The sequence below is a fragment of the Lepidochelys olivacea genome (assembly GCF_965140295.1).
Source record: "Lepidochelys olivacea isolate rLepOli2 genome assembly, chromosome: 1".
NCBI classification, from domain to species: domain Eukaryota; kingdom Metazoa; phylum Chordata; order Testudines; family Cheloniidae; genus Lepidochelys; species Lepidochelys olivacea.
The window spans coordinates 265,842,033-265,869,946 of NC_140411.1; the positions used below are offsets into that span (position 1 = coordinate 265,842,033).

The 27,914-nt window shown below is 46.9% G+C and overlaps 1 protein-coding gene across 2 annotated transcripts; it reads right to left on the bottom strand.

Moving 5' to 3' along the window:
- Positions 1 to 4,866: 4,866 nt before the first annotated feature.
- Positions 4,867 to 27,874, bottom strand: ERP27 (endoplasmic reticulum protein 27). 2 transcript variants are annotated; one of them, XM_084616787.1, is made up of 7 exons: positions 26,874 to 27,874; positions 26,488 to 26,588; positions 22,488 to 22,625; positions 18,770 to 18,886; positions 16,381 to 16,506; positions 6,164 to 6,361; positions 4,867 to 5,422 (listed from the first exon to the last, which is right to left on the bottom strand). In XM_084616787.1, the coding sequence occupies exons 1-7, from the start codon at positions 26,989 to 26,991 to the stop codon at positions 5,384 to 5,386; spliced, it is 837 nt and encodes a 278-aa protein (XP_084472913.1). In that variant the 5' UTR covers positions 26,992 to 27,874; the 3' UTR covers positions 4,867 to 5,383. The 2 variants fall into 2 exon arrangements, with proteins under 2 accessions (XP_084472913.1, XP_084472912.1); XM_084616786.1 differs by lacking the exon at positions 4,867 to 5,422 and having other exon boundaries at positions 5,935 to 6,361.
- Positions 27,875 to 27,914: the final 40 nt, after the last annotated feature.

Genomic DNA, 27,914 nt, shown 5'->3' on the forward strand with positions numbered 1-27,914 from the left:
CCATCCTCTTTATAACTGCCCTCAACAGATCTGAAGGCTGTTGTCAGGGCCCTGGTCACTCTTCTTTTCTCAAGACTAAAGATGCCCATTTTTTTTAACCAGACCTTATAGGTCATAGATTTCACTTTCAGCGTCCCCTGCTAGTCTAGTCTTGGGACTCAGCACACCTTAAGAACATAAGAATGGCCATACCTGGTCAGACCAATGGTCCATCTAGCCCAGTACCCTGTCCTCCCACAGTGGCCGGTGCCAGATTCTTCAAAGGCAATGAAAAGAACAGGGCAACTATCGAATGACACATCTCCTATCCTCCAGTCCCAGCTTCTGGCAACCAAGGGTTCAGGGACACCCAGAGCATGGGGTGGCATCCCTGACCATTTTGGCTAATAGCCATCAATGACCTAGCTTCATGAAGTTATCTAATTTTTTTATTTAACCCAGTTATACTTTTGGCCTTCACAACATCCCCTGGCAACAAGTTCCACGGGTTGACTGTGCATTGTGTGAAGAAGTACTTCCTTATGCTAGTATTAAACCTACTGCTTATTAAATTAATGGGGTGACCCCAGGTTCTTGTGTCAAATGAAGGTGTAAATAACACTTCTTTATTTACTTTCTCGAAATCACTCATGATTTCATAGCTCTCTATCAGATCCCCCCCCCCCCGCCCCGTCATCTCTTTTCTAAGCTGAACAGTCCTTGTCTTTAATCTCGCCTCATATGGAAGCTGTTCCATGCCCCTAATCATTTTTGTTGCCCTTCTCTGTACCTTTCCCAATTCTAATATATCTTTATGAGATGGAGTGACCAGAACTACATGTTGTATTCACAGTGTGGGCGTACCATGTATTTATATAGTGGCATTATATTTTCTGTCTTATTATGTATCCCTTTCTTAACGGTTCCTAACGTTCTGTTAGCTTTTTTGACTGACGCTGCACATTGAAAAGATCTTTTCAGAGAACTATCCATGATGACTTTAAATTTTGTCTACATTGCAATTAAAAATCTGCAGCTGGCCCATGCCAGCTGACTTGAGCTTTCAGGACTCAGACTAAAGGGCTGTTTAATTGTGGTGCAGACATTCAGGCTTGGGCTGGAGCCTGGGGTGGGATCTGAGTTACCCAGGAAAGAATTTTCTGTAGTATCTGGCTGGTGAATCTTGCCCATATGCTCAGGGTTTAGCTGATCGCCATATTTGGGGTCGGGAAGGAATATTCCTCCAGGGCAGATTGGAAGAGGCCCTGGAGGTTTTTCGCCTTCCTCTGTAGCATGGGGCACGGATCACTTGCTGGAGGATTCTCTGCTCCTTGAAGTCTTTAAACTACGATTTGGGGACTTCAATAGCACAGACATAGGTGAGAGGTTTATTGCAGAAGTGGGTGGGTGAAATTCGGTGGCCTGCATTGTGCAGGAGGTCAGACTAGATGATCATAATGGTCCCCTCTGACCTAAACATCTATGAATCTATGAACCTTGTGAGGATCCCAGAAGTGGGGCTTCATCCCAAACCCGAACATCTAAACCACAATTAAACAGAACTGCAACAGGTGCCTTGGAGGGCTGGGCTGCCTAGCAGTTAGAGCACATGGCTCTTCGTGCCCTGCTCCCCCTCCCTCTTCATCAGGCCCCAGCCCAGGGCCATTTGTATGTCAACCACTGAACGCGGTAGAGGGCCTCCCAGTAGGGAGTCAAATCTAGTGCCCTGGGTTACTTCCCACCAATCTGTTCAGTTTGGGATGTGGCCCCCTAGTCCTATTTTCTGGGCAATTTGCCTCCTGTAGGGTCCTCTCTTGGGTGGCACCTTGCCAGGGTCCTAGGCTTCTTCAGGCGAGGCAGCCGCAGTTTGGTGAGCGCGAACCCCACAATGTTTCTGCAGTTCGCTCACTCAGTTACCTCAGGTGCTGGAGGCTCCTAGGTCCCCTTTGCAGTCTCCCCAAGCTGGGAAGACAGTGCCTCCTCCCTGTTGGCTGCCTTGGCTGGCAAGCTAGTGCTCCTTCCCCTCAGGGAGGGATACAGCTGGGTCCTGCGTCTTTTCCAGTCAGCCCCAAACTCAGCCAGGCTTTCTCCTTTTCTCCCTCTCTCCAGGCCTGGCATTGGCTGCACCTGCAGGTATGAGGCTGGGCTAGCTGGGCCCAAAGGCTCCCTTTAACCCCTGCCATGCTGACTGTCAGTTTTTCTGCTTCATCATAAAAAAACTTAGCCCAAGCTCTGCGAGCCCGAGTCAGCTGGCAAGGACAAGCCATGCTTGTTGAATTTGCAATGTAGGCATACCCTGTGATCTCTTTCTTGAGTGGTAACAGCTAATTTAGACCCTATCATTGTGTATGTATAGTTTGGATCATGTTTTCCAATGTGCATTACTTCACACTTACCAACATTTAATTTCACCGGCCATTTTGTTGCCCAGTCACCCAACTTGGAGTGATCCCTCTGTAAATCTTTGCAGTAAGCTTTGGACTTAACTATATTGAGTAATTTTGTATCAGCTGCAAATTTTACCACCTCACTGTTCACTCCCTTTTCCAGATCATTTATGAATATGTTGAACAATACTGGTCCCAGTACAGATTCCTGGGGGACCCCGCCAATGTTCTCTCTAATTTTTCCCACCCATGTGCAGAATGAATTTTGTTATGCCATATTGGTGCACATAACAAAAGTCATGTGGCGGGGTGGGGCCGAGGGGTTCGGAGTGTGGGAGGGGGCTCAGGGCTGAGGCAAAGGGTTGGGGTGCAGGGGAGGTGAGGGCTCTGGCTGGGGGTGTGGGCTCTGGGGTGGGGCTGGGGATGAGGGCCTCAGGGCGGGGGCAGGGGGTTGGGGCGTGGTGGGAGGAGGGGATGGGCTCTGGCTGCAGGCTCTGGGGTGGGACCGGGGATGAGGGGTTTGGGGTGCAGGAGGTGCTCCAGGTCTACATCAGGGAGATAGGACTCCCCCCAGCTCTCTCTCCCTGCAGCAGCACCTGGGCTGGGGGGGAGAGGCGCCTCTCTCCACCGTGGTAGGTCTGGGCCGGGGCTGGGTTCAGGCCGCCCCTCCCCTGGATGCAGCAGGTCCGGGCCTGGGTTTGGGCCAGGGGAAGGGCACCCTGGCCACAGCAGGTTCAGACTGGGAGAGGGGCACCCCGGCCACGGCAGGTCCGGGGCTGAGTTGGGGCTGAAGGAGGGGTGCCTCCACCCCGGCCATGGCAGGTCCGGGCTGGGTTCGGGCCATTCCTCCCCCGGCTGCAGGTGATCCGGGCCTGGGTTCTGGCTGGGGGAGGGGTGTCTCGGCCACCCCAGGTCCAGGATTGACTTGGGACCAGGAGGGGGTGCCCCTCCCCAGATCCCGGCAGATCCCGGCTGGGCAGGTTCCCTGAGCACGTGTGCAGTGGCTACGCAGCTTACAGAGAATTTAGGACCCACTATTTACTTTTCTCCACTGTGAAAACTGACCATTTCTTCCTACCTTTTGTTTTCTGTCTTTTAACCAGTTTTTGATCCATGAGAAATTTCTTTCTTTTCCCATGACTGCTTACTTTACTCAAGAGCCTTTGGCGAGGGACCTTGTCAAAGGCTTTCTGAAAGTCCAAATACACTAGATCACCTTTGTCCACATGCTTGTCGATACCCTCAAAAATTTTAATAGATTGGTGAGGCATGATTTCTATTTACAAAATCCTTGTTGACGCTTCCCCAACATATCGTGTTCATCTATGTGTCTGATGATTCTGTTCTTTACTATAATTGTGATCAATTTGCCAGATACTGAAGTTAGGCTTGCTGGCCTATAATTGGCAGCTTTGCCTCTGGAACCTTTTTAAAAAATCAGCGTGACCTCAGCTATCCTCCAGTCATCTAGTACAGAGGATGATTTAAGCAATAGGTTACATATGCCACAGTTAGTAGTTCTGGAATTTCATATTTGATTTCCTTCAGGACTCTTGAGTGAATACCCATCTAGCCCTAGTGACTTGTTACTGTTTAATTTACCAGTTTGTTCCAAAACCTCCTCTACTGACAACTCAGTCTTCTCAGTCCTGACTAGAGGTAGGAAGGAAATGATTTTCCATCCCTTGGAAATATTTGGGATATCAAAACAATCTTCTTTCCCAAACTAGGATGAAGTTTAAAAAGGGTTCATCTCAATTTAGACCATTTTAATTTTTTTTTATTTTACTATAATCAGTTTAAATTTCAAAACCAAAAGTCATTTCAAACCAGCGAAACAAAACTTTTCATTTAAAAAATTGTCAAAAGAAAACATTTTGCCAATTTTGAAACTTTTTCCCCAACATTTTTTCAAGTAAAAAATTTAGTTAAAGCTGACCCTTGCCCAGAAAAAGTTTAGGTTTTGATGATTCAACATTTCCCAGTGATAAGAAGTTTCATTCAGAAATTTCAAACTAGTTGTATACCTGATCCACAGCACTTCTTACTATTCCATTCCTCAGAAACCCACCACCTGGCAACACATCATTCCATTATAGTCTTTGGTTCCCACACAGTTCTGCCTTTGTACCTTAATCCAAACTAGCAGCACTTCTTGCTTTTCCAATTCTGCACTCCCTGGCAGCTGTGCCAACGTACGTCAATCCCACCCCTGTAGTACCAAGTGCAATTCCAGCCCTAGACCTCCACATAGAAGCCCTCAGTCTAACTGTAAAACAGAAATATCTAAGTCAAACATAGGGCACTCCGAATATAAGTTGAGGAACATTATTTACTGAATAATCTGACTAGTTAGATACAGCAAGGTTATTTAAATTCAGCCAAAAGAGAGACTTGAACCTGCTCTTTTAGAGATATTTAGGCTTATTACTTAAATTAAAAAAAAATCACACAAATTCAGAGAATTCACTTTCTGCTTTATTTAGTAAAATGTAATGCTATAGGTCATGTAACCTCAGGCGACAAATCAGCTTCTAGACCCAGAGAGATGTGTAAGGGAACCCCAACATGGTACCAGTGCCAGATGAGGGGGAGAGAACCATGTATTAAGGGGGCAGAGACAGAGTTATCAGGGAAACAGAGCTGCCAATCTCTGCATAAACTTTCTGCAAGGCGTGTTTTTGACACGGCAGTTTCATCATATTGCCTCTTGCTCTCATATATGGCAAGAGGCAGTGGGAACCCAGAAGGACCAATGCAGTACAGTGCCATGGTTCCTGGAGCATTAAGATGAGCGAGGGTGGAATTGGCAATTGAGAAGGAGAGAGAGATACCTAGAGAGGAGAAAGAGCATATATGTATATGGAATGGAGAAGGGTTGATCACAGTTGACTTGGCCTCATATTCCTATTGTCTCAGGGTCTCCAGAGATGTTGGGCACAGTGAACTCTTCTTATACTGAGTGCAGGTGGCACTGGGCAGAGCCACAGTCTTTTATCTAGTGATTGAGATGGGAGTCAGAGCTCTGTCTTCTCCTCTGGGCTGGGATCTTCTTTCTAAAATACAGTAGGGGCAGGAAAGCTGGGTTGATACCATCATGGTTTTCCACACAGAGATTAAGGGGGAAAAATATTTAAATTCCTGCTTCAACAGCCTATGTTGCCTAATTTCCCCATTCCATTTCAGTAGCCCCTGAGTTACTTTCATGGGGCAGCACAGGCCATGGGACCTCTGGCACACAAGGGCTCTTAGTACAGCAAGCTAAGCCATTATAAAAGCAATAGAAGCTCAGCACTGAATGAAAATGGAGGTTAAGTTTCCCCTCCCTCTGCAAATGGGTGGTGATTAATCTCAGGTAGATTTGGCCCAACTTTGAGTCCTTTGATCTGAAAGGTTCTTGGTGAATTTTCATTCTAAAGCCACGTTCTGTCTCCCTGACCCCCATTATAGCTATATTCAGGGTCCAAACACATTCAACCCTGCTCCTAATCCCTGCATCCTGATGCAGCCCTACTCTTCATCTCCCCAGGCACTGCTCTCAGGAAGGGAAATGGCTTCCTTAAATGAGACTCTCACACCAGTCCTGAAGTCAAGGAATATGACACCTTATTGCTCTACGCTAAAAAGTAAAAGTTGGGGCAGACAGAGGCTCTCCAAACCCAGTCAGCTGTACTATCGCTGAGATCTGATGCCCAAGCGTGGTGGAAGAAATGACACAGGCGAGGTTGCAGAGAGCTAAGAGCATCCTGCTCAGAAGCGTGTGAGCAGCAATGCTCTCCCACATACTGTACACTCACCCTTTGCTTTCTCTCTAAGAAGCCATTGCAGAAGTCCTGCACACGCTCCACTGTGACCTCACCCAGGGGCAGCACATCCTGCTCCTCATCTGGCATGTGGAATATAGCCAGAGCTGGCAGCTGGGACTTCTTCAAGTTGAAGAATGATATCACACGTTCATTGCCCTTCACCTTGCTGTCCACCAGGATGAAAAGAATCTGCATTGGAGAGAGAGCAAACTAGAGACCCTGAGGGACAGCAGACACACATGATCACACAAAGATTTAGTAGGGTACCATTGTAATTAACTGTAGATACTAGACCTCTACAGCCACACTCCTGCCCCTGCGGGGCTTGAGAGTGCTACTACAACCCTGCCTGTGTCTCAGAGAATGCAGCTTTTCCTCCAGTTGCCACAGAAACAACAACTATCTTGCCTCTTTATCCAGCCCTGCATGAAGCCGACTGATAGCAGCACTACAACTTCAAGACAAACGCGGAGGTAGCATACAGTCTGTTCTCTACACCAGATTTACAGCACCTAGACCCTTCGCAATGTCCGTTATGATGCATGTAATAAACCCTCTTTGTCCTTGGTGTTTTCATGTTTGTTTTCTACAAATGTTTGAGCATTCAAGCTTTCCTAGCCCGGCTGCTCTTGAAAAGTGCGTTTTTAGCTCAAATCGTCACTCAAAAGCTAATTTCAAATTGTGGGCCAAACCCTCAGCTGGTATAAATTAACACAGCTCCATTTAAATCAATACCAGTTTATACCAGCTGTATAGTCAATTATAAAACTCAAAATTAATGCTCTGCTGTTAGTTACAGTATATAACTCCAGGTTTCAGAGTAGCAGCCGTGTTAGTCTGTATCTGCAAAAAGAAAAGGAGGACTTGTGGCACCTTAGCGACTAAACAATTTATTTGAGCATAAGCTTTCATCTGATGAAGTGAGCTGTAGCTCATGAAAGCTTATGCTCAAATAAATTGGTTAGTCTCTAAGGTGCCACAAGGCCTCCTTTTCTTTTTGAGTATATAACTCATGTATTGTTATGCTTCCATTCCCTGAATACCTCTCAACCTTCAAACCTGCCGAGGTGTGACACAAGCCATCACTATTTAAATGGCCAAAATATGTAATGGCTGAGTTTTGTTGAGTGCTGCAGCATAGGTGACACATCGTATTTATTATTAATTATTATTATTATTATCATCATAAAATGTGTTTTAAAGATTGTTTTGTCACTGTGTGAATCAAAGGAAGTAGTTTTGCAATTGCGTACAATGTGTTTCCACACACCAGACATGCCAAACCCACAAAAATAATGCAGAAATTGGGCTTCTTTTTGGCTTAATTGGCTTGCGAGTTGCTTGTTGGCTAGTTTTTGGCTTGTAGCTTGTTGCTTCTTTTTTTTTGATCAGCTCCCGGCAAGCAGGGGCAAAGGGAGGAGAGAGTCAGGGGTGCACAGCGGGCCCACCACAGTCCCAGACTGCACGCCAGGGAGATCTAGTCACATAGAGTGTTGGGGCTCTTAGGGATTGGCTTGTTTTGGCCTTGTTTTTAAATGGGATTAGCTTGATTTTTGGTTTATTGTGAAAGTTGGAGTGCTTATTTACTGCATGAAAGTTGACAACTGTCATCCTCTTGTGCAATAACTACAGAAATATGTGTTCAAATGAGACCAACTTATATTGCACGGAAAGAACTTGTCTTTTACACTTAACTCCTAACACCTCTATCTTCGTGGACTGGCAAAGCTGAGTTTTCACTATTCTAACCATAGTGAAACCGCTTTCAGGGTCAACATTTGAATGGAGGAGGCAAAGTAAAATAATGAGATGTCTTCTGAAATGAGGCAGTCTTTCAGATGCACATAGCTACTTCAGCAATTCCCTCCAGTATTTTGACATACAGGAATGTGGTCCACTCACTGGTCCAGTGAATTTGTCAATAACCTCAAACTGATATGCTGTTAAATCATCCAATAATTGGTCACAGTATTTTCAGAAATTACAAACACCTGGGCATCAAACCAAATCTGGTACCAAGGCCCCTAGATCTGAAACTGCCCTTGCATTTTTCAACAAGTGATCCTCAGGGAAAAAAATTCTTCAGCATCTGCACAAGGCAGCCATTTAAAACATCAGTCTGTGTCCAAAAAAATCCATCTCCTCACTCTCTTTCAAGTGCTTCTTCACATGATGTCCAACTTTGATATCACGGCTGGGAAAATATGTTGTTAGGGTCATCCAAAACTGAAAGATCATTCTCCTATAGAGCATTATGCTGTCGAGTAGCAGCATGTTTCAGTTTTCCAGCATACTGCTGAAGCAGTCTCTGGATATCCCCATGCAGTGTCACCAGCTGGGTTGGGTATCTATACTTGGAGGTCTGGTATTAAATGCAGAAGTGGATCCAGTGTATAGTTGAGGAAGATGAAGATTAGTTGGATATAGTCCTGTAAGGATAGAAATCAGCTCCACTTTTTCTGGTCTTTTCTCTAAGGAAAGAAAATAGGAAAAGAGGGCAGACCTCTTATGCAGTGTGTGACTGATTACTTTGTGGAATTTCAGCTCCCTGATGGGAACATGTTTTATGATTATGAGTGGGATTTCATTGGCAAAGAGGGCAAATTCTTTCAGCTTGTGTTGGCTCTGGTAATTTGGAGCAAAATGACAAGACCAAAATCAGCCATCAGCTCTTCAACAAACAGTGAAAAAGCTTAGCTGCAGCTATCTGCCAAGTGAGGTATCTGCAGCCTGTATTTACAATTTTTTGATTTGCTTCTTTTAGCCATGAATAACACAGAGTTGTGTTTCCTAGTCATAGAGCCATAGAGTCTGATGAGAAAAATAAAAGGGTTGTAGATGGGCATGCTAAACTTCTGAAGTGTTCCCATTAGATAGTCAGATGTGCCAGTTCATGTTCCTGATGTACAGTGTACCATGTCTAGAAATTAAAGGACATTGCAGCCTTTGTTTTCATACAAGAATCCCACAAGGATAACCAGCAGGGTCTCATGTCCCAGGTCTGTATTCCGATCCACGCACACACCAAAAGAGACATTGTGACCAACAGCCACCACATCATTTTGGTACCAAACTCCAAGCTTATCCCTTGCAGTGGGGATATCTTTTGTTGCTCCATGTGTCATCTTCTTGAGAACATCTGCATCCATGCAGTATTTCTTTATGAACTTCACCAGTCGTTCTCCAGCAGTAAATGGCACATTGTATTCACCTAACATGGAAACAAAACCATTGTGCCTCCAAGACATTTATGTTCACTTCAAGTGATGAAAAATCTGACACTGTCACCCGCTTGGCATTTTGGCAGTGCTTCTCCGAATTGACATGGGGTTGACACCTAATGATCATCAAAGCTCATACAGAAGGTATGTTTCGATCCCTGTCTGCTTTCTGTCACCATTCAAAAGTGCTTTTCCGGGTTTGTGGATAAGTAACACACCTCCTCTCTTTTCTCTAGTGACTTATCACTGGTTGAACATCTGGCTTCCTCTTCTAGCATTTTACAATCTTCAGGTTCCACTCTAAAGCAAAAAGAAATATGTATTGGAACAATAGCCCAGCAGCTGCATCATGTATCCGCCTAAAGCAATTCAAGGTACGGACTCAGACTGTCTCCATTGGGTGTGGGGCACTTCAGGCCCTCTCCACTGTGGGATCCCAGCCAACCCCCCCAAATGGGTTCCCCAGCTGAGGCTTGAATTTCCTCTCAGTTGAAGAAAGGACCTCACATTGGAGATGACAGGAATGTTTCTCACACACTGGCAGTGATGGCTGAGTGACTTCTTCTCTTCCAGTCAGTGGTGTCCTCTTCAGCCTCTGGTAGGTCCAGTCAGCACCAGGGTCGTCTTCTCTTCCTTCTCCAGTCATTCTGGTTGTTGGCAGGATCTTCTTCCTGGACTGTCTGGGCATCAGCAATGGAATGCAGGCTCTCATTTCTTCCTTAGCTGGCAGGCTCAGTCGGCAGTGGTGGATGACAACAGGTGTTGATGCAGTGCTATAGGGGACTGAAATCTGATACCTTTTACAGCGATGGTTCTCTGACTGAATTACTAATGTGACTAACCACCACAGTGCAAAGTATGAATATTTACAACAAATCCTTTGCCACCAATCACAGAACAAGATTTATTCACTGATCATCAATGTTCCCTCTAATTTTTAACAGGCTGTGTGCGCAAAAAATTTCTTCTGTGCCACCGCCAAAGCAAAAAAAAAAAAAAAGCCGTCGCCGAAGCCGGAGTGCGTGCAGTGTTTCGCCATGTGCGCAGGGTTTAAGATCTGTGTGCGCGCGCTCACACACACAGGACTTTTGAGAATCTGGGCTTTAGCCTTTTTGTGCCTCATCTCCCCATCTGTAAAATGGGGATAACAGCACTGTTGTACCTCACGTGATCTCATGTTTGTACATTACAAACATTTGTATGCTGTCATCATGAATGTGTATTCCTCCCTCCGCTTTTGTTGTCTCTGAGCTGACTTACACATAGTTAGCCCTTTTAATCTTTCCTCAATGATAATTTCCTCTGGATCCCTAATTTTTGTTAGTTGTCTCTGAATTCCCTTCAGTGTCTCTCTCCTTCTGGTAATGTGGTGCCCAGAAATAAACATCAAATTCCAAGTGTAGTGGCACCAGTCATATAAGGCCCAGTTCTGCCACCCTTGCAGTCAGAAGAACCTTACTCCACAAAGAGTCCCATTGGCTTCAATTGGCAGAGAGACTATGGCTTCTCTGCTTCATTATATGATGTCTTTGAATGTGCAGCCAAGGTTTCTACTGTCCATTTTGGAAAATCATGTCCAATTTGCTGTCAGCTAGCACCTCTACTTCTCCTTCATCGTTATTGCTTTCCAGAATTCTCCCTCCCATTGTCCACAAATGCTATGGATTCCTTTTCTCCAGATGTGCTACGATCAAATCCTTTATTATTTTCTGCCCATGTTTCCTGCCCATCTGTCCTGACTAGTGTTTGCAACTTCTTCCAATTTAGTATCCTTCAGGAACCTCATTATATACTGTTTATTTCTGCTTTTTGATCATGAATGAAGATGCTAATCTGGCCAGAGTTAACACAGTACACTAGAAATCTCCACTCCCACCAGAGGAGTTGTATATCTTCACACTTCCAAATATTCCATTACCTGTTCTCTATCAAAAGTTATTTTTACTGGGTCTTCTTTCCATATTCATTGTTCAAACTTCTTGCTATATGATTTTCATTTAAGACAGATTTTCAAAAGAAAGTGCTGTATCTCAGCAATTTCTGAGTCATGATTAACTTCATCCCTCTCTTCAGGAAGTTTGCTCAATTCAGTAAAGCTCTTAAATGCAGGCTGAACTTTAAGCATGTATTTAAGTCACACCAAAGTCAATAGAATTTAAGCAGGTGATTAAAGGTAAACATGTGCTTAAGTGCTTTGCTGAATAGGGATGCTTGGTTGAATTAGGGCCTAATGGGCCTACTTTCTCCCTAGTACTTTTCCCTAATACATTTGTAGAAGCCCCTCCTTCTTGCTCTTAACCCTTCTGACTAGTATTAACTCCTTTTGATTTTTTGCTGCCCTTTTCCCCCCAGTACCCTTACATGACTGTGTATTCCTTTTTTATTTGCTCCCTCTTTTTCCATTTCCAGCCAAACTAATCTAACCCCAGGCTTTCGAGCAGTCCTTTATGAAGCCACATTGGCTACTCCTTATCTATCATACTCTGACATTGCACAGGCATAAATGGCTACACGAGGTGCAAGGTAACGGAGATCATCTGTCCTGCCTCCCAAGCTTTCTCTTTCATCTCTCTTCTTTAATACCATTGACATCAGCAGCAGCCTTCCCATTATCAAGGCTCACAGCCTTGGAGTTATCTTTATTTCCCATCAGCAGTCCAGCTATCATGGTGATGGGACATGCTAGAAAGTGGTAGATAAATGAGATCAGATAGACTGGACTCTCCTCAGAGCTAGGCTCTCATCAAAACCTGCCATGACTTCTTGTACACCCAGGTAAAATTCCTCCCTTCCTCTTTCCCAAACTGATAAGACAATCACCTGTGCCCTAGTTAGTGCACTCATGGATTACCGCAACCTCCTTCTGTCTGACTTCCCATTTCTTCCTGCTTTAATCCATTCAAAATGCTGCCAGCAGAACAAGGTTTTTCAGCCATTTTTATCAAATCTCTCCACCTTCTTGATACCCTTTCTTGGGTTTATGTTTACTTCCACATCAAAGTTATGCTTTTCCTCTTCTCCTTCAGCCCCTGCCTATACCATTACCACCACCCCTTCTTCCTCCCTCTCTTCCTCCTGAGCTTCATTTAAAATCACTTTAATTCTTTGCTCATTCCCATTTTCTGCCATTTTTTGTCCTACCCCATACGTCTGGAACAGCTTCCCAGCTAACATATCCAAAGCTCCCGCACTCTTGAGGCTTTCAGCTAGAACAGCCAGTCACTGCTCTGCTTAAATTGGGTTGGTCTGTGTTCTGCTGAGGTCTGTTTTGTTTTTCTTGGATTGTTCTATTTATTTTGCTTTGTTCCAGATTGTGTTCTTAGGGGTCCATTGTGAGTTCAGATACCCTTCCAAGTCACAGTTCCTTCCCTACTCCCTGCTTGCTATTCAGGGCTTGTAATTTACTGCTGGCCTGTAGCAATAGTAAATAACTTACCCGCCCCCACCCCCATGCTGGCTCAGCTTCTCGGGCAAACAGGTAAGGGGTGGAACCAAGGCTCCACTCATGCTCCCATCCAGTCCACCACCACTCCTTGTTCATCTGCTCTGGGAAGAGAGTAGGCAGGCAAGTAGCCCTGCTTACTCCTTTGTGCCCAGACCTAAAGCCCAGGTAGCCCCCGTAGGGATGTAAGCAGTGGTTCTTACTCCCTCTCAGGCCTTTGTGTGGGCGTGTCAGCCAAGTCACCATCTAGCCCTATGGGGCAGGGAACTTGGTATTGGTCTGGTACAGTCCTAGTGTTATGCAGAATTATGTACATCTCTGGCGCTACATACATAAAATAAAATAACAATAACAACAATAAATAATGGGTCAGCTCCTGAAATCTTCCCTCTCTTTTCACTCAGGTAAACTCCCATTGAGTTCTGCCTGAGTCAAAACTAACTAAAAACTGAGTGAGGAGTCAGGACTTGGCTGGCTAATAATTTATAAACTATCTGGATCTCAGAACACCATTTGGAAAAGTGCCTTGTGAAGTCTTGCTTGGAAAGTGAATTCATATTAGCTTGGAGCTGGACATGTCACAGGAATGGAAAACTGGCTGTGGAACCCTATTCAAAGGCGTATGATGGTAAAGAGCAGTGCACTGAATTAGACGAGATGTCTAGGGGTGTGTAGCAGGGATCAGTGTTAGGGCCATGCAGTTTGGAGCTGCGTATAAAGAGACATCATATAATTGAGGAAAGAGGGAACAGTCTCTCGTTACAGGACACTGGTGAGACCACACCTACTGCACAGTAGCATTCAGTGAGTGTCTCACTGCTAAACAAATGTAGACATACAAGAGGGGATTCAATGGAAAACGAGTGGGGGGCAGGAGGTTGTTTGAGATCTATGTAAAGTAACTGCAAGGGATGCCTTTATGACTGGAGCTTAACCCTTAAAACACTAAGAAAAGGAGTACTTGTGGCACCTTAGAGACTAACTGATTTATTTGAGCATAAGCTTTCGTGAACTACAGCTCACTTCATCGGATGCACCCCATGTCCCAGATGACTGGAAAAAGGCTAATGTAGTGCCAATCTTTAAAAAAGGGAAGAAGGAGGATCCTGGGAACTACAGGCCAGTCAGCCTCACCTCAGTCCCTGGAAAAATCATGGAGCAGGTCCTCAAAGAATCAATCCTGAAGCACTTGCATGAGAGGAAAGTGATCAGGAACAGCCAGCATGGATTCACCAAGGGAAGGTCATGCCTGACTAATCTAATCGCCTTCTATGATGAGATTACTGGTTCTGTGGATGAAGGGAAACAGTGGATGTATTGTTTCTTGACTTTAGCAAAGCTTTTGACACGGTCTCCCACAGTATTCTTGTCAGCAAGTTAAAGAAGTATGGGCTGGATGAATGCACTACAAGGTGGGTAGAAAGTTGGCTAGATTGTCGGGCTCAACGGGTAGTGATCAATGGCTCCATGTCTAGTTGGCAGTCGGTGTCAAGTGGAGTGCCCCCGAGGTCGGTCCTGGGGCCGGTTTTGTTCAATATCTTCATAAAAGATCTGGAGGATGGTGTGGATTGCACTCTCAGCAAATTTACAGATGATACTAAACTAGGAGGAGTGGTAGATACACTGGAGGGCAGGGATAGGATACAGAGGGACCTAGACAAATTGGAGGATTGGGCCAAAAGAAATCTGATGAGGTTCAATAAGGATAAGTGCAGGGTCCTGCACTTAGGACGGAAGAACCCAATGCACCGCTACAGACTAGGGACCGAATGGCTAGGCAGCAGTTCTGCGGAAAAGGACCTAGGGGTGACAGTGGATGAGAAGCTGGATATGAGTCAACAGTGTGCCCTTGTTGCCAAGAAGACCAATGGCATTTTGGGATGTATAAGTAGGGGCATAGCTAGCAGATCGAGGGACGTGATCGTCCCCCTCTATTCGACATTGGTGAGGCCTCATCTGGAGTACTGTGTCCAGTTTTGGGCCCCACACTACAAGAAGGATGTGGATAAATTGGAGAGAGTCCAGCGATGGGCAACAAAAATGATTAGGGGTCTGGAACACATGACTTATGAGGAGAGGCTGAGGGAACTGGGATTGTTTAGTCTGCAGAAGAGAAGAATGAGGGGGGATATGATAGCTGCTTTCAACTACCTGAGAGGTGGTTCCAGAGAGGATGGTTCTAGACTATTCTCAGTGGTAGAAGAGGACAGGACAAGGAGTAATGGTCTCAAGTTGCAGTAGGAGAGGTTTAGGTTGGATATTAGGAAAAACTTTTTCACTAGGAGGGTGGTGAAACACTGGAATGCGTTACCTAGGGAGGTGGTAGAATCTCCTTCCTTAGAAGTTTTTAAGGTCAGGCTTGACAAAGCCCTGGCTGGGATGATTTAATTGGGGATTGGTCCTGCCATGAGCAGGGGGTTGGACTAGATGACCTCCTGAGGTCCCTTCCAACCCTGAGATTCTATGATTCTATGATTGATTCTATGAAATTGGTTAGTCTCTAAGGTGCCACAAGTACTCCTTTTCTTTTTGCGAATACAGACTAACACGGCTCTTACTCTGAAACCATAAAACACTGAGGATTAGTATATTTGCTCTTCAATCCACTCTCTCGCCCACTAATAGGTGCTTCAGCCCTCTGCCAGCAGCTGACCCATCCCTGGGCTCTAACGCAACAGCCCCAATTCTTTCCAGCTTCCATTCCCTCCCACAAAAACCCCTTCCAAAAGGGCTTCAGCTCAACCCCCTGCCCCACTGTTGGTTTCTTCCCCCAACTTGTCTGCCATGCCCAGGACTTCCTATTGCTGCCAGGTCTGCCTCCTAACTAGTTCCATCCCCATGCGCTCCTGTCCAGCCCAACTGCAAGCTGAGAACCAAGCCTGGGAAGGTGGGCTGTTTGGGGAGTGCTTGTTTGTAGTCAGGGAGAGCAGGTGGCAGCGGGGAGGCAGGGGAAATCTGTCTGTGGAATCCCCACTGTGGGAAATCTGTTCACATGCCCAGGGGACCCACCTGCAAATCCCTTCAAACAGCAAATTCACAGGTCTTTTTTCCTGGGAACTAATGAGAGCTAAAAAATCGTTGTGGCATTCATGCTATCTGGCCATTTCAATAGCACTTTTCAGTATCCAAAAGGGAGCTCCAGCTGTATAGCCAGAGATCACTTGGCACACCAGTGGAATGTAACCATTGCTGGGGTGAAAGGCAGCAGCTGTTTGTCATCTCACAACAAAATACATCAGCTATTTAGGACAAGAAGCAAAGAAGAGCACAATATCCAGCTGAAACCACAGGGCAGATTTTAGAGATGCAGCGTGTATTGGGCACCTTCCCTGTTAGATCATGAACCAAAGAGGGTTGAGCAGATTGGCTCCTTTTGTCTTGGACTATCACCTATCTCCACTTGCTTCTCCTCTTCCCCACTCACCTGGCCTCTGTTCTCCCTGGGCATGTGGGATGACTTCCTCCCTCCCCCTGGGGGAAGTCACTCTTCTTCCCTCTCAAATAATCCTCTCTTATGGCCTCTCCTCCCCTCCTTTTGGCCTCACCTTTCCTCGGAAGAGTTCCGCTGCCTCCCGGTACCTGCGCACTCGCTCCGTATGGTCCTGGGAGGTTTTGTCTGTGAAGAGGAGGAGGTGGGTCTGGACTGTACTGTTGAACAAACCTATTGCCGTCTGCCAAAGACAAACGTGACACCAACAGACAGACACAGCGATTAGGAATAGTAAATCTGCTGCATTATTGGAGTCCTAAATCCCAATGGCACAGATGAATTCGCTCTCTACGAATCACAGCCCAGGCCATGTTCTCAGATTGAAGCCAAACTCTGGAGGAACTGAAGTTGTGTCCCTGAAGGCTCCTAAAGTCATGGTTTGGGGGACACCTGAGCCAAGGGTCTGGAGGCCCTGGGGCTAAGGCTTGGAGGAAAGACAGACTGTTCAGGGAGAGGGCAGGAAGACAGAGTCTGGGGACAGCAAGCTGAAGCCCAGAGGGGCAAGAATCTGGAATTGGGAGCTCTTGAGGTGCCTGGATAACAGGGACCACAGGGAACTAGGGGTTGCAAGGGACTCGGGACTGGGATCTGGAGGGGATGGGAGTAAGCAACTTGGGGAGTTCATGGAGTTAACCAGGAAGCTTCTCCAGCACCTTGTTTTCTTTCTTTAACATTAGCTGTGAGTGGTGGGGATGCGTCTTAAAATAGAAACTGTTGACTAAGCAACGTGTGAGCTGGGTAGGTGGGAGCACAGAGGGTTAAGTCTCCATCTGCAGCTCTTCAGGAAGAAATGGGTTGGACACCCCCCACCCCCCAGGGAAGGGGGAAAGCAGGCAGCACACACTGGCCCTCTGTGAAGACACTCTGGGTTGGTACCGCCAATGGTGTTTTTTGCACAGTCTCCAGTTGGTGGGCAAATTGTCATCTGACTTTTCCCCCCACCCACTTCCTGAAGTGCCGCAGCCGCTCCCTCAAACCAAACAGAAGTCTGGCCAGGCTGCCTCTGACCCTGTGCCTCTCCATGTGCCAGTCCAGACCACAGAGGCAGCCTGTGTAAATGCCTGCCAGCATTTCTATGAAGGAGAGGAAAGAGTGAGCCGACTAATAGGGATGGGGTCAGGGAGTGCATTTCTGTAACAGCCTTCCATCAGGGAGCACCAGGTCTCAGGTAGTGTGGGAGGGCCTAAGTACCAGAGTTTCACCTTAGCCTAATTGCTAGTGGACTTTCATCCACCCCCATAACACCTCTGCATAATGTTGCCTGAGGGTGGGAGAGGTCAGGACTGGAATAGCAGGGGGCTGCAAGTCAAGCGTGAGGAGAGCTGGAAGACCCTGTGGGAATGGACAGGCCTGGAGAAGCAGGCGGTGAGGTGAGTTGAGTCAGGATTGAGGTGTATTGGAAGTGCTGCTTGAGAGGGCACAGGCCTGGGAAAGCAGGAGGTGTTGCAGCAAGCCAGGGTTCACGGGTCCGGGGGAAGCTGTGAGGGCCCAAAGAATGGAAGGTAGGGAGTTCTGCAGGACTTGCTTTGACCCATGTGGCCTTATATTGTTTGGGGCCTATAATATACTTAAAAGAAACTAGTTTATTTATACATTTGTGAGCCTAGAATAAATATTAAACTAAAGAAAGGCAGGTATATTAGCAGAGCAGGTTGTGCTCCGGGACTGGACCAGCAGGAGGCCCGCCAGGTAAGAACTGTAGAGCTGTGCTGTGGCCTAACGAATGAAACAACATGGGCGCTCCAAGTCAGACTTGAGATGGGTGGGCTAAGTAGTTTGAGAGGGGGGAGGCAGGAAGAGGGGCTGGGGATTGAATTGAAGGAATAATGCTGCAGGTCAGGACTGAAAGGCTTTTGCAGAGCTGTGAGATGAAGGGCAGGACTCGAATAATAGATAATTAGCTGGTAGAACTCACCACCACAGGATACCTTTGAGGCCAAGAGTTTAGTAGGATTCAAAAAGGGGCTCGACATTTATATGGATAATGAGACTATCCACAGCTACATTAGACTGTATGTGGATGTTTGACGAGGGATAGAAGTCTTCATGCTTCAGGGGCTTAAGCCAACCACTAATAGATCAGAGTTAGGAAGAAATTTCCCCTGTGGGAAATCCTCTGCAGAATTTCCTGAGCCTTCTCTGAAGCAGCTGCTACTGTCCACTTTTGGAAACAGCATACTGGTTTAGATGGACCACAGGTCTGATTCAATATGGTGATCCCTTTGCTCCTGTGAATACAAGGGGGCATTGCCCATCAGGAAAGAGAGGCAGTGGTAGAGGTGTCTGCACAGACACCTGCATGGCTCCTGCACTGTGCTCTTTGCCCACCAACAGTCGCTGCAAGTCAGGATCCTATCATCCCCCCAGAATGAAAAACCAGCCAACTAGACAGAGCTTAAGAGAAGGTGGGTGTGTGGGAGGGGGTTTTGGGGATCCTTAGTTACCACAGGGTTGTACTCTGTCACCAGTCGCAGCTCATTGATCCGAATGAAACGGCTCATCTTGGTGGCATCCATTTTTTTGCCATCGGTGAGTTCCAAATCTTGACGTTTGTCGTCCACCTACAACAATGCAAGGAAACCTTAAATCACTGCTGTTCTCCATTCAGTACCCCTTCCCTGCCCTCTGTCCAGTGGCACGGGCAGACATACACAAATGCTCCTGTGCACATAGACACCTGTGGATGCCTTCATACACACACCTTTCACCACTGGAAACTCTCTTGGGGACCACTGGGCCTATAAATCTGCCATCTTGCTCTTTTGCCCAGTCTCTTCCTCAAGCTTCCCATGACAGGACAAACTCATGGAATAGGAGGAAACACTAAGGGTGCCAGACATCCCTGTATCGTCAACTCAAACTCCACTGGAGCCAGGGGGGATTAGCTGACAATCTCTCCTGGGCCTTCTGGGGAGACAGCATTAAACAAACCCAACTCCCTCCATCGCTCTCGCCCTCTCCTTTAAAAAAGTTCTGCTTATTTCATTCTTTCTAAAAGTAATAAACATTGGCACAGGCCTGTGTGGATTTCCTGGAAACATTGTGCAAGCAGGAAATCTCTCCAATAAAGAGAGGAATTTTTCCAGTACAGCCAAGAGAAAATCAGGCCTCGCAAAGATCATCTTTAGGGAACAATCCCATCCCATCTCCCCCCTCCAACCCTTCATCACTATCTGGAGGCTGTTTTATTGAAAGTCTCTTCCGCTCTCTTCCCCATAAACAGGGAGAAAGGGAAAACATCAAACAACAGCTAACCCCCGAAGTATAACAGCTACACATGCAGTTACATTTCAGGAGACGGCTAAATCAAGGGATTGGGCTGTGGAGCTACAGAACAGTAGAGTACAGCTGAGCCCTTTGGAATTTAATTGCCTTTTCCAAACATGCTGTGCTAGGCTCATGGAACTTGTGTCCACATAGATGTCCCATATTTTATTCGCTATGTCTGCTCACCCTCTACATGTACGTTAGCTGTGCCAGAGGTGTGCAGGCATGCAACCCTTTTTTCCATCCCATGGTCACTGTCACTGTGTCTTTGATCCAATATGTTCCTATGCTCCTTTAAGCCACTGAACTAGTTGCTCCTGAAATCACAGGGGATGATTCTTCTCTCACTTACACTGATGTAAATCAGGGGTAATGCCACTGAAATCAGTGGAGTCCCACTAGTGCAATCCAAAACCAGCACAAGTAAAATCAAACAGGCCCTTGGGGCTGATCCAAAGTCTATCAACACCAAAGGCAAAGGCTCCCATTTACTTCAGTGGGCTTTGGACTGCAACCTATTGATTCCCATTCCTGAGAAATTATATTCAGATATACTCTTGGATTATGCAAAGGATGCATCTCTAAAAAAAAGTGTTGCATTTAACAGTTTAGCTCAGATCCAAATGGCTCTGTCACACCCTACCCTCATAACATATAATTACCTCAATTAATTATGTCCTTTTTCCGTTGATCAAGCCAGATCCTCAGCTGGCAAAGATCAGCATACCTCTACTGACTTCAACAAAGCAACACCAATTTATATCAGCTGAGGATCTGGCCCAGGAGTATAATCATTGTGGTTTAAGTTTGGTACCCTTTATGGTGTTTCCATGCTATGCAAAAATAAAGGAACATTGTTTTATGTCTTTGATTAATTGCTGTCCTTTTGATTTGTCTGCCTGTCTTCCCAGTGCTTCCTCTGATGAATATTTTATTCCAAGTTCCTGTTCCAATTTCTTTTTTCAAAAAGATCTGATCCTACTCCTACACACTTATTCAGAAAAAAAAATATCTAATATAAACTAACTTTTGTCAGTGGAAATTTTACAAACAAATTGCCAGTCAAAATTTATTCTGGCTTGGGGATTCGATCTGTTGTTTTTTTCCATTAAATGATGTTTCAGTTGCAAAAGTGGAAGAAGCATGCATTGGGAAGATTGTATTTAATGTGAATTGTTTCAAATGTCATGCAATTGCCTCTATCAGTTTCCTCTATCCTCCCGCCTTAATTATCCTTAATCTCTCCCACATTGCAAAAACAAAAGATCCTTAAATGTCCTTGGAAGAAAATGATTATGACTAAGAGCCCATCGTAGAGATAAGTGTTTTTGCAGTTTGTAGCACCTGCTGACAGTAAATCCGGTGTCAACTACTAGATCTCATGTGATATTCACTCATTCTCTTTTACACAGAAGGGGGAGAGATCTAGCTACATTATATGAACTAGCAAAAAGAAAAGGAGTACTTGTGGCACCTTAGAGACTAACCAATTTATTTGAGCATGAGCTTTCGTGAGCTACAGCTCACTTCATCGGATGAACTAGACTATCCATAAAGCGCCTGAGCTCAGCTCAGGAAGTGATTAGAGCAGGCAGAAAAGACAAAGGTGGCTTACACCATCTTTGCACCTGAGGCCAGCTGGGGACAGGAATAGTCCCTGGGGCATCTCTAATTTATGTTCTTCTGAAAGAGCCCTCTATGGGCCATTAAAGCAGCCCAGAACAGCCAGAGCAAACCGTACTCTGGCCACTCTCCTGCCTGTCCCAAATATGCCTTGCTCTTTCCCCCAGCCACTTTGCTGTCATGCCCCTACATCAGGGACTTCAAGGGGATGGGCACCACAGGGAACTCCCATATGCCACAGGCATTTCTGAGTGAGAAAATCTGCCAGCCCTGAGGGCCCTATACACTGGCAGAGCTGGTGTACAGGGGCAGCAGGGAACCCCAGAATCAGGGCCTTTCTAAAGATGCCTCAGATCAGGACATTCTTTACTAGTGAACATGAACAGTGTTTATACAATAACACTATCCATCTTAGATATTTATAGGATACCCAGGCAACATCTAGGCACAACACTAATAAACTTATACTTTCAAAACACTGTACAAACATTCACTAATTTATCATCACAGCATCCCTGGCCTTGTCTCCACTAGCCTTTTCTCCTAATTTTTTCCACCACTGCTAACCCCAGTGGAGCTCCACCAATGGAAGAAACAGCTGAAGCTGTAGGGAACAGAAGGCACCAGTGGCTGCCACTGTTGCATTTTTACTACCATGTCATCAACTACATTTGTTCCGACCAGGGCTAGACAATACAATAGTAAAAATGCTGGTGCCATATCCTTACTGGATCTCCTGCTATTGCTACCTCCAATGAATTAGTAATGGTGGGAAATAGTCAAGTGTAAACACACTCCATTGTGAGGTAGGTAGCTAGATAACTCTTATTATCTCCACTTTATAGCTCGGGAAACAGCAGCACAGAGATGTGTGATTTGCCCAGTACCACACAGTGAGTTAGGGAAGGAGCTGGGATTCAAACCCAAATCTCCCGGCTGTGTCTACAGTCAAACTGTTCCCGAACTAAAGTGGCTCAACACTACCCAATCACTTTTGAAAGTTTTTCCACCGCTGTTTTAATTCACCCCTTGAACAGTTAGGATCCTACTCAAAATGCAAAAGTGAATTGTTCTCCAGAAGCCCCCATCCTTCCTCCTTTGGTCTGGCCTTCTCCATGCTAGCAGAAACCTTCATCCATATCACCCTGAACATGTTCTCTGATACCCAGGCAGCGGTGAAGGGGAAACAGTTCTGTATCTCACCATTACAGAACGGTTTTCAGTGCCCCGAGCAACGTGGGCAGACGGGGCAGAGGCATGAGGCAGACATACCATGCGAAAGATGGAGATGGTATTGCTCGTGATGTTATAATGAGACAGGACCTCGGGGTTGGTGCTGAGTCCAAACGGCACCTCCTGGATTTTTCCTACAACAGTGTGGAAGTTCGAAACTTCTGGCCTCTCTAATTCCTGAAGGAGTGGGAAAGAGAGTAAAAAGGAGAAGGAAGATGGAGACATGGAGGGAAGGAGAGATGGACAAGAAGAGAGAGAAAGGGCATAGTAAAAGGAGAGAGAAAGAGAAAAAGAAGGAGGGGGAAGGAGAGGTAAAGAAAGAGAAAATAATATTAGAACCAGCTGAAGTTACTCACCCATGTTTTCTTCTCCCTCTTGACATTGGCCAGACAGTTGCTTTGGCAGCAGCTGAGATTTGCAGGGACTAACGGTGACATCTTGTGGCCGCTCAGACTAGAGCGGGTGTAAGCACTCTGCCACTCTACCCTCCAAGTCTCAGGAGAAGAGGGGCTTCGTTTCCAAGCACAGCTCAAGTCTCCCCACCAGAACATGTGTTCCCAATCCACCTCCCCACACCCCACTCACATCCTGCCTGCTTATTTCTAGTTGTGTGCACATCATTGTGGGGAGGGCGAAAGCTTGGGGGTTAAGAAGGGACTGAGTGTCAGCAGCAGGGAATTGGGGAGGAGTCAGGGAACCTGTACTGAAGGTCAGGTAGGGGCAGGTGAGCTGATGGGGTTCAGGGAGAGGGAAGTGGGGGTCATGGAGACTATTGGGTATCAGAAGGAGGTGAAAGGACTGCGGAGGGCTTAACATGTGTTGTATCTGAATCTAAAATCTGACTGTCTGAGGAGTGGGTACTGGAAGAAAGTTGAGGGGCTGGTTCCTTTAGCGTCATCCATTTCCTCCTCCTTAGCAATCAGCATAATCATTTTGGATGGGCTATCACCAGCAGGAGAGTGAATTTGTGTGGGGGGGTGGAGGGTGAGAAAACCTGGATTTGTGCTGGAAATCACTTTAGATAAGCTATTACCAGCAGGACAGTGGGGTGGGAATAGGTATTGTTTCATATTCTCTGTGTATATATAAAGCCTGCTGCAGTTTCCACGATATGCATCTGAGGAAGTGAGCTGTAGCTCACGAAAGCTTATGCTCTAATAAATTGGTTAGTCTCTAAGGTGCCACAAGTCCTCCTTTTCTTTTTGCGAATACAGACTAACACGGCTGCTACTCTGAAACCTAGCATAATCATTGTCCTTCATGTTTATTCTTTGTTCACCCCCCCATACACACACCATCCCCTGCACAGCAATGTGACTGTGTGTGTATGAGTGTAAAAACAGGTCCTGCAAGCTAATCTCTTTTACCCCATACTCTTCCTCCTCATCAGCTTCTTCCTTCCCTTGTTTCCAGGACATTGAAGGGAAAGTCTCCCTCTTTCCCTACCTCAAGCTTCCCGGGCAACAACTCAAAAGATGTACGATCGGGACACCATTTGTCCCGATATTCAAGTGAGGAGGCAGGCGGGAGATGGGTGGGCAAGAGGGGTGAGGAAGCGAACGGGGAGGCGAGCGGCAGGCAGACGCACGGTGAGGAGGAGAGCGGCAGTTAGGTGAACAGGAGGACGCTGGACGGACAGCGAGGAGACTAGTGGGGAGGCGAGCAGTGGGCAGCAGGCGGGTGGATGGAGAGGAGAGCGGTGGCTGCATGTGGATAGCGAGGAGACTAGTGGGGAGGCGAGCAGTGGGCAGCAGGCGGGCGGATGGAGAGGAGAGCGGTGGCTGCACGTGCCAGGTGGATAGCGAGGAGACTAGAGGGGAGGCGAGCAGTGGGCAGCAGGCGGGCGGATGGAGAGGAGAGCGGTGGCTGCACGTGGCAGGTGGATAGCGAGGAGACTAGAGGGGAGGCGAGCAGTGGGCAGCAGGCGGGCGGATGGAGAGGAGAGCGGTGGCTGCACGTGGCAGGTGGATAGCGAGGAGACTAGAGGGGAGGCCGATTTGTCCTGGGCCCCGCACCGCTCTAGGGATGGCCCTGGATATAATATCGAAATGGCTAGCTGAAACAAGGCATGGAACAATCCTCCCTGAGAGTGAGTTTGGGAGGCTTCCAGTGAAAAATTGGGTTTGATTTGGGCCTGTGGCCATCGCATTTCTCACACTTCCAGGGCATGTGCAGTGATAGTACTCTTTTCCCCAGGACAGCATAATGTTCTGAGCCAAGGCAGGGTGTGTGCTGCGTCTGTGTTACACTAGTTCAGCTGCATGCTCAAAACCAGACGGAAGGTTTGTAGAGAAGAAATATGCCTTACTGTGTGCAGTGAAGCCCAGCCTCATGCAGGGTGAAATTAACCTCTGTGCAGATGGTCAACGCAAGGCCTAGGCCCCACTTAAGAACGAGTCTGAGAGCTGAGCCAGGACATAAGTGATGATCAGGCCTCCACCTGGCCCTCTGCACAGGAATCACTTTCACCCTGTGTGCCCCCCTTGTACTAGGCGTGCCGAAAGAGAAGACCCAGAGAAAATTCTGTGACACTATAATCTGAGAAGGTAGCGCTTGTGTGGTAGACATGTGGGCTAAGGGCGTAGAAGCTCCTGGGAAGCAGCCTGTTTGGAGAGTACAAAGTTTCCCTTCCTGACAAAAGCCATGAGCCAAGGAAGCAACAGCAAATCAGTGGGGCTGGCAGGAGGCACCTTTGGAACCTTAGACACCAGTGATGTCCTTTGGGCGCTACTTCCTTCTGTTCTTACTCTGGGAGTTTTGTTATCCTTCCTGCTGATTGGGTGCCTGCATAAGTCTCCTCCCTCACTGTCACAGAATCGTAGATATGTAGGGCTGCAGGGGACCTCGAGAAGTCATCAAGTCCAGCCCCCTGCACTGTGACAGGACCAAGTAAACCTAGACCATCCCTGACAGGTGTTTGTCAAACTTGTTTTTAAACACTCCAGTGATGGGGACTCCATGACCTGCCTTGGAAGCCTATTTCAGAGCTTAACTACCCTTATAGTTAGAAAGTTTTTCCTAATATCTAACCTAAATCTCCCTTGCTGCAGATTAAGCCCATTACTTCTTCTCCTACCGCCTGTGGGCATGGAGAACAATTGATCACCATCCTCTTTATAACAGCTCTTAACATTTGAAGGCTGTTATCAGGTTGCCACTCAGTCTTCTTTTCTCAAAACTATACGAGCCCAGTTTTTTCACCCTTTCCTCATAGGTCAGGTTTTCTAAACCTTTGATAATTTTTGTTGCTCTCCTCGGGACTCTTTCCTATTTTTCCACATCCTTCCGAAATTGTGGTGCCCAGTACTGGACACAGAACTCCAGCTGGGACCTCACCAGTGGAAAGTACAGCGGGACAATTACCTCCTGTGTCTTACATACAACACTCCTGTTAATACATCCCAGAATCATATTAGCCTTTTTTGCAGCTGCATCACATTGATGACTCATATTCACTTTGTGGTCCACTATAACCCCCAGCTTCTTCTCAGTGGTACTACTGCCTAGACAGTTAGTCCCCATTTTGTAGTCATGCATTTGACTTTTTCTTCTTAAGTGAAGTACATTTCACTTGTCTTTATTGAATTTCATCAGTGCAGTGAGGGTCCTGCAGAGGGTCCCTCCACTGCAGTCTTGATCCCCCTGCCTTCCATTCTCCATTAAGGTCCTTTCTGGCCTTAAATTCTGTGACCTATGCTCCCCTGCATCCTTCCCTCCATTCCACCTCAATATTTCCCTTCTTCCATTTCCTATTCCTGTGCTCCTTAACTCACCCCTCTATGCCCCCCCATTACCCCATCCCCAACTATGGAGTTCACAGAATGTTTACCCCTTCGCCCTGATCACTCTGCTTGTTTGTTATTATCCCCTCCCCTTCTGCCCACATCTGTCTTTTCTATTTAGATTGTAAGCAGTTTGAGTTGGGGACTGTCTTTACTCTGTGTTTGTACAGCACCCAGCCCAAGGGGCTCCAACCCCGGTGGAATACAAGTAATCAATAGTAATGTAACCAGGGAACTGAGAGATTATCTAAACAGACCTGGAAGAATCCAATGACGGCCACCTCAGCAGCACTGATGAAGACTGTTGTGGTTGCAATATCTCTCAAAAGCACAGGTTTCTTTGTGTCTCCAGTGACGTCTGGAGGGAGCACGAGGACGAAATGTCAGAATCATATCAGGCATGGAGAGCAGCCCAGAGCTAAGAACCCACCCACCCACACACACACACACACACCCCACTACCATACACGCGCGCACTTTGTGCATGCTGATCTCGGCAGATCTCTCCCCCCTCTGGATACTGACAAACCTCTGTGAGGGGACTTACATCTCACATCCCTTCATCCACTGTACACGCTGACCCCAGTGGCTCTCTCACCCACCCCATTCGTTTTCTGGCCTGACCACAGGGTCACTTTCTTACCATGGGGCGCAGGGCTCTCCTCAGCACATCCTGATGGGCAGCCCCAGGTGAGGAGGGAAAAAAAGAGACACCACAAGGCAGAGGTCGCCATTATCCTGATGTCTCCTCTCCTTGCCATGGGCTCTGCTTTGGACTCTGCCTGGAAAGGTGACACGTCAGTGGTTTCTTGGTCAGGCGTCGTTCTCCCAACAGTGTGGGAACTAAGCACCTGGCACTGGTAAAACCTTCAACTTTGGAGATAAAAGTCTGGCAGAAAGATAGGGTCCCAGTGCCTCACTGTTCTGCACAGGTTACGGGGCTGATGCCGAACAATCTGACCCTGACACCTCTGCACTGAGACCAACTGGAGAGCAGTGACCCCTGCTGCTCCCACAGAGACATTTCCATGCTATGCACTCTGGAGGGGCAAGGCTGGTGAGAGTACCCCATGCTGGCACCAGGGAGCAGCTCCAGATGCCCCTTTCCTTTCTTCTGAGCCCTGGGCACTCCTCCCCAGTCCTCTGCACCCCAACCCAATGAGACTACCCCCTGCTTGTACCAGAGAAGCTATTTCCCTTCTCTGTGCACTAAGTCCCGGAGGGTCTCGTCCTCCCACTGCACCATGGCCAATCAGACAGTCTGGCCTCAGCATGGACCACTCCCGGGACAGCTGATTGTATGGGTGGCACGAGAGACCATGTCTCTGCTATGGGAGATAAGGAGCAGATGCCTAAAAATGCCATGGAGGCCACATTATACCAGACTAGACACACAACATAGGAACACACAAATGCTAGACTGGATCAGACCAGTGGGCCACCTAGTCTGGTATCTTCTCTAATAGTGGCCCACACAAGAGGCTTTGAAGGAAACTGTATAAGGGAGCTATGAAACAATTTGCCCACAGGAAAAATGTCTCCCTAAACGCCATTAGGGTGAGGCTGGTTTATGCGCTGAAGTATGAGGGTTATAGTCCTTATTAGACACTTGGGATTTTTTCAGTCCTTTCTCTAACCCTGGATACTGTTTAGCCACATACGATCTTGCAATACTCTGCATGTG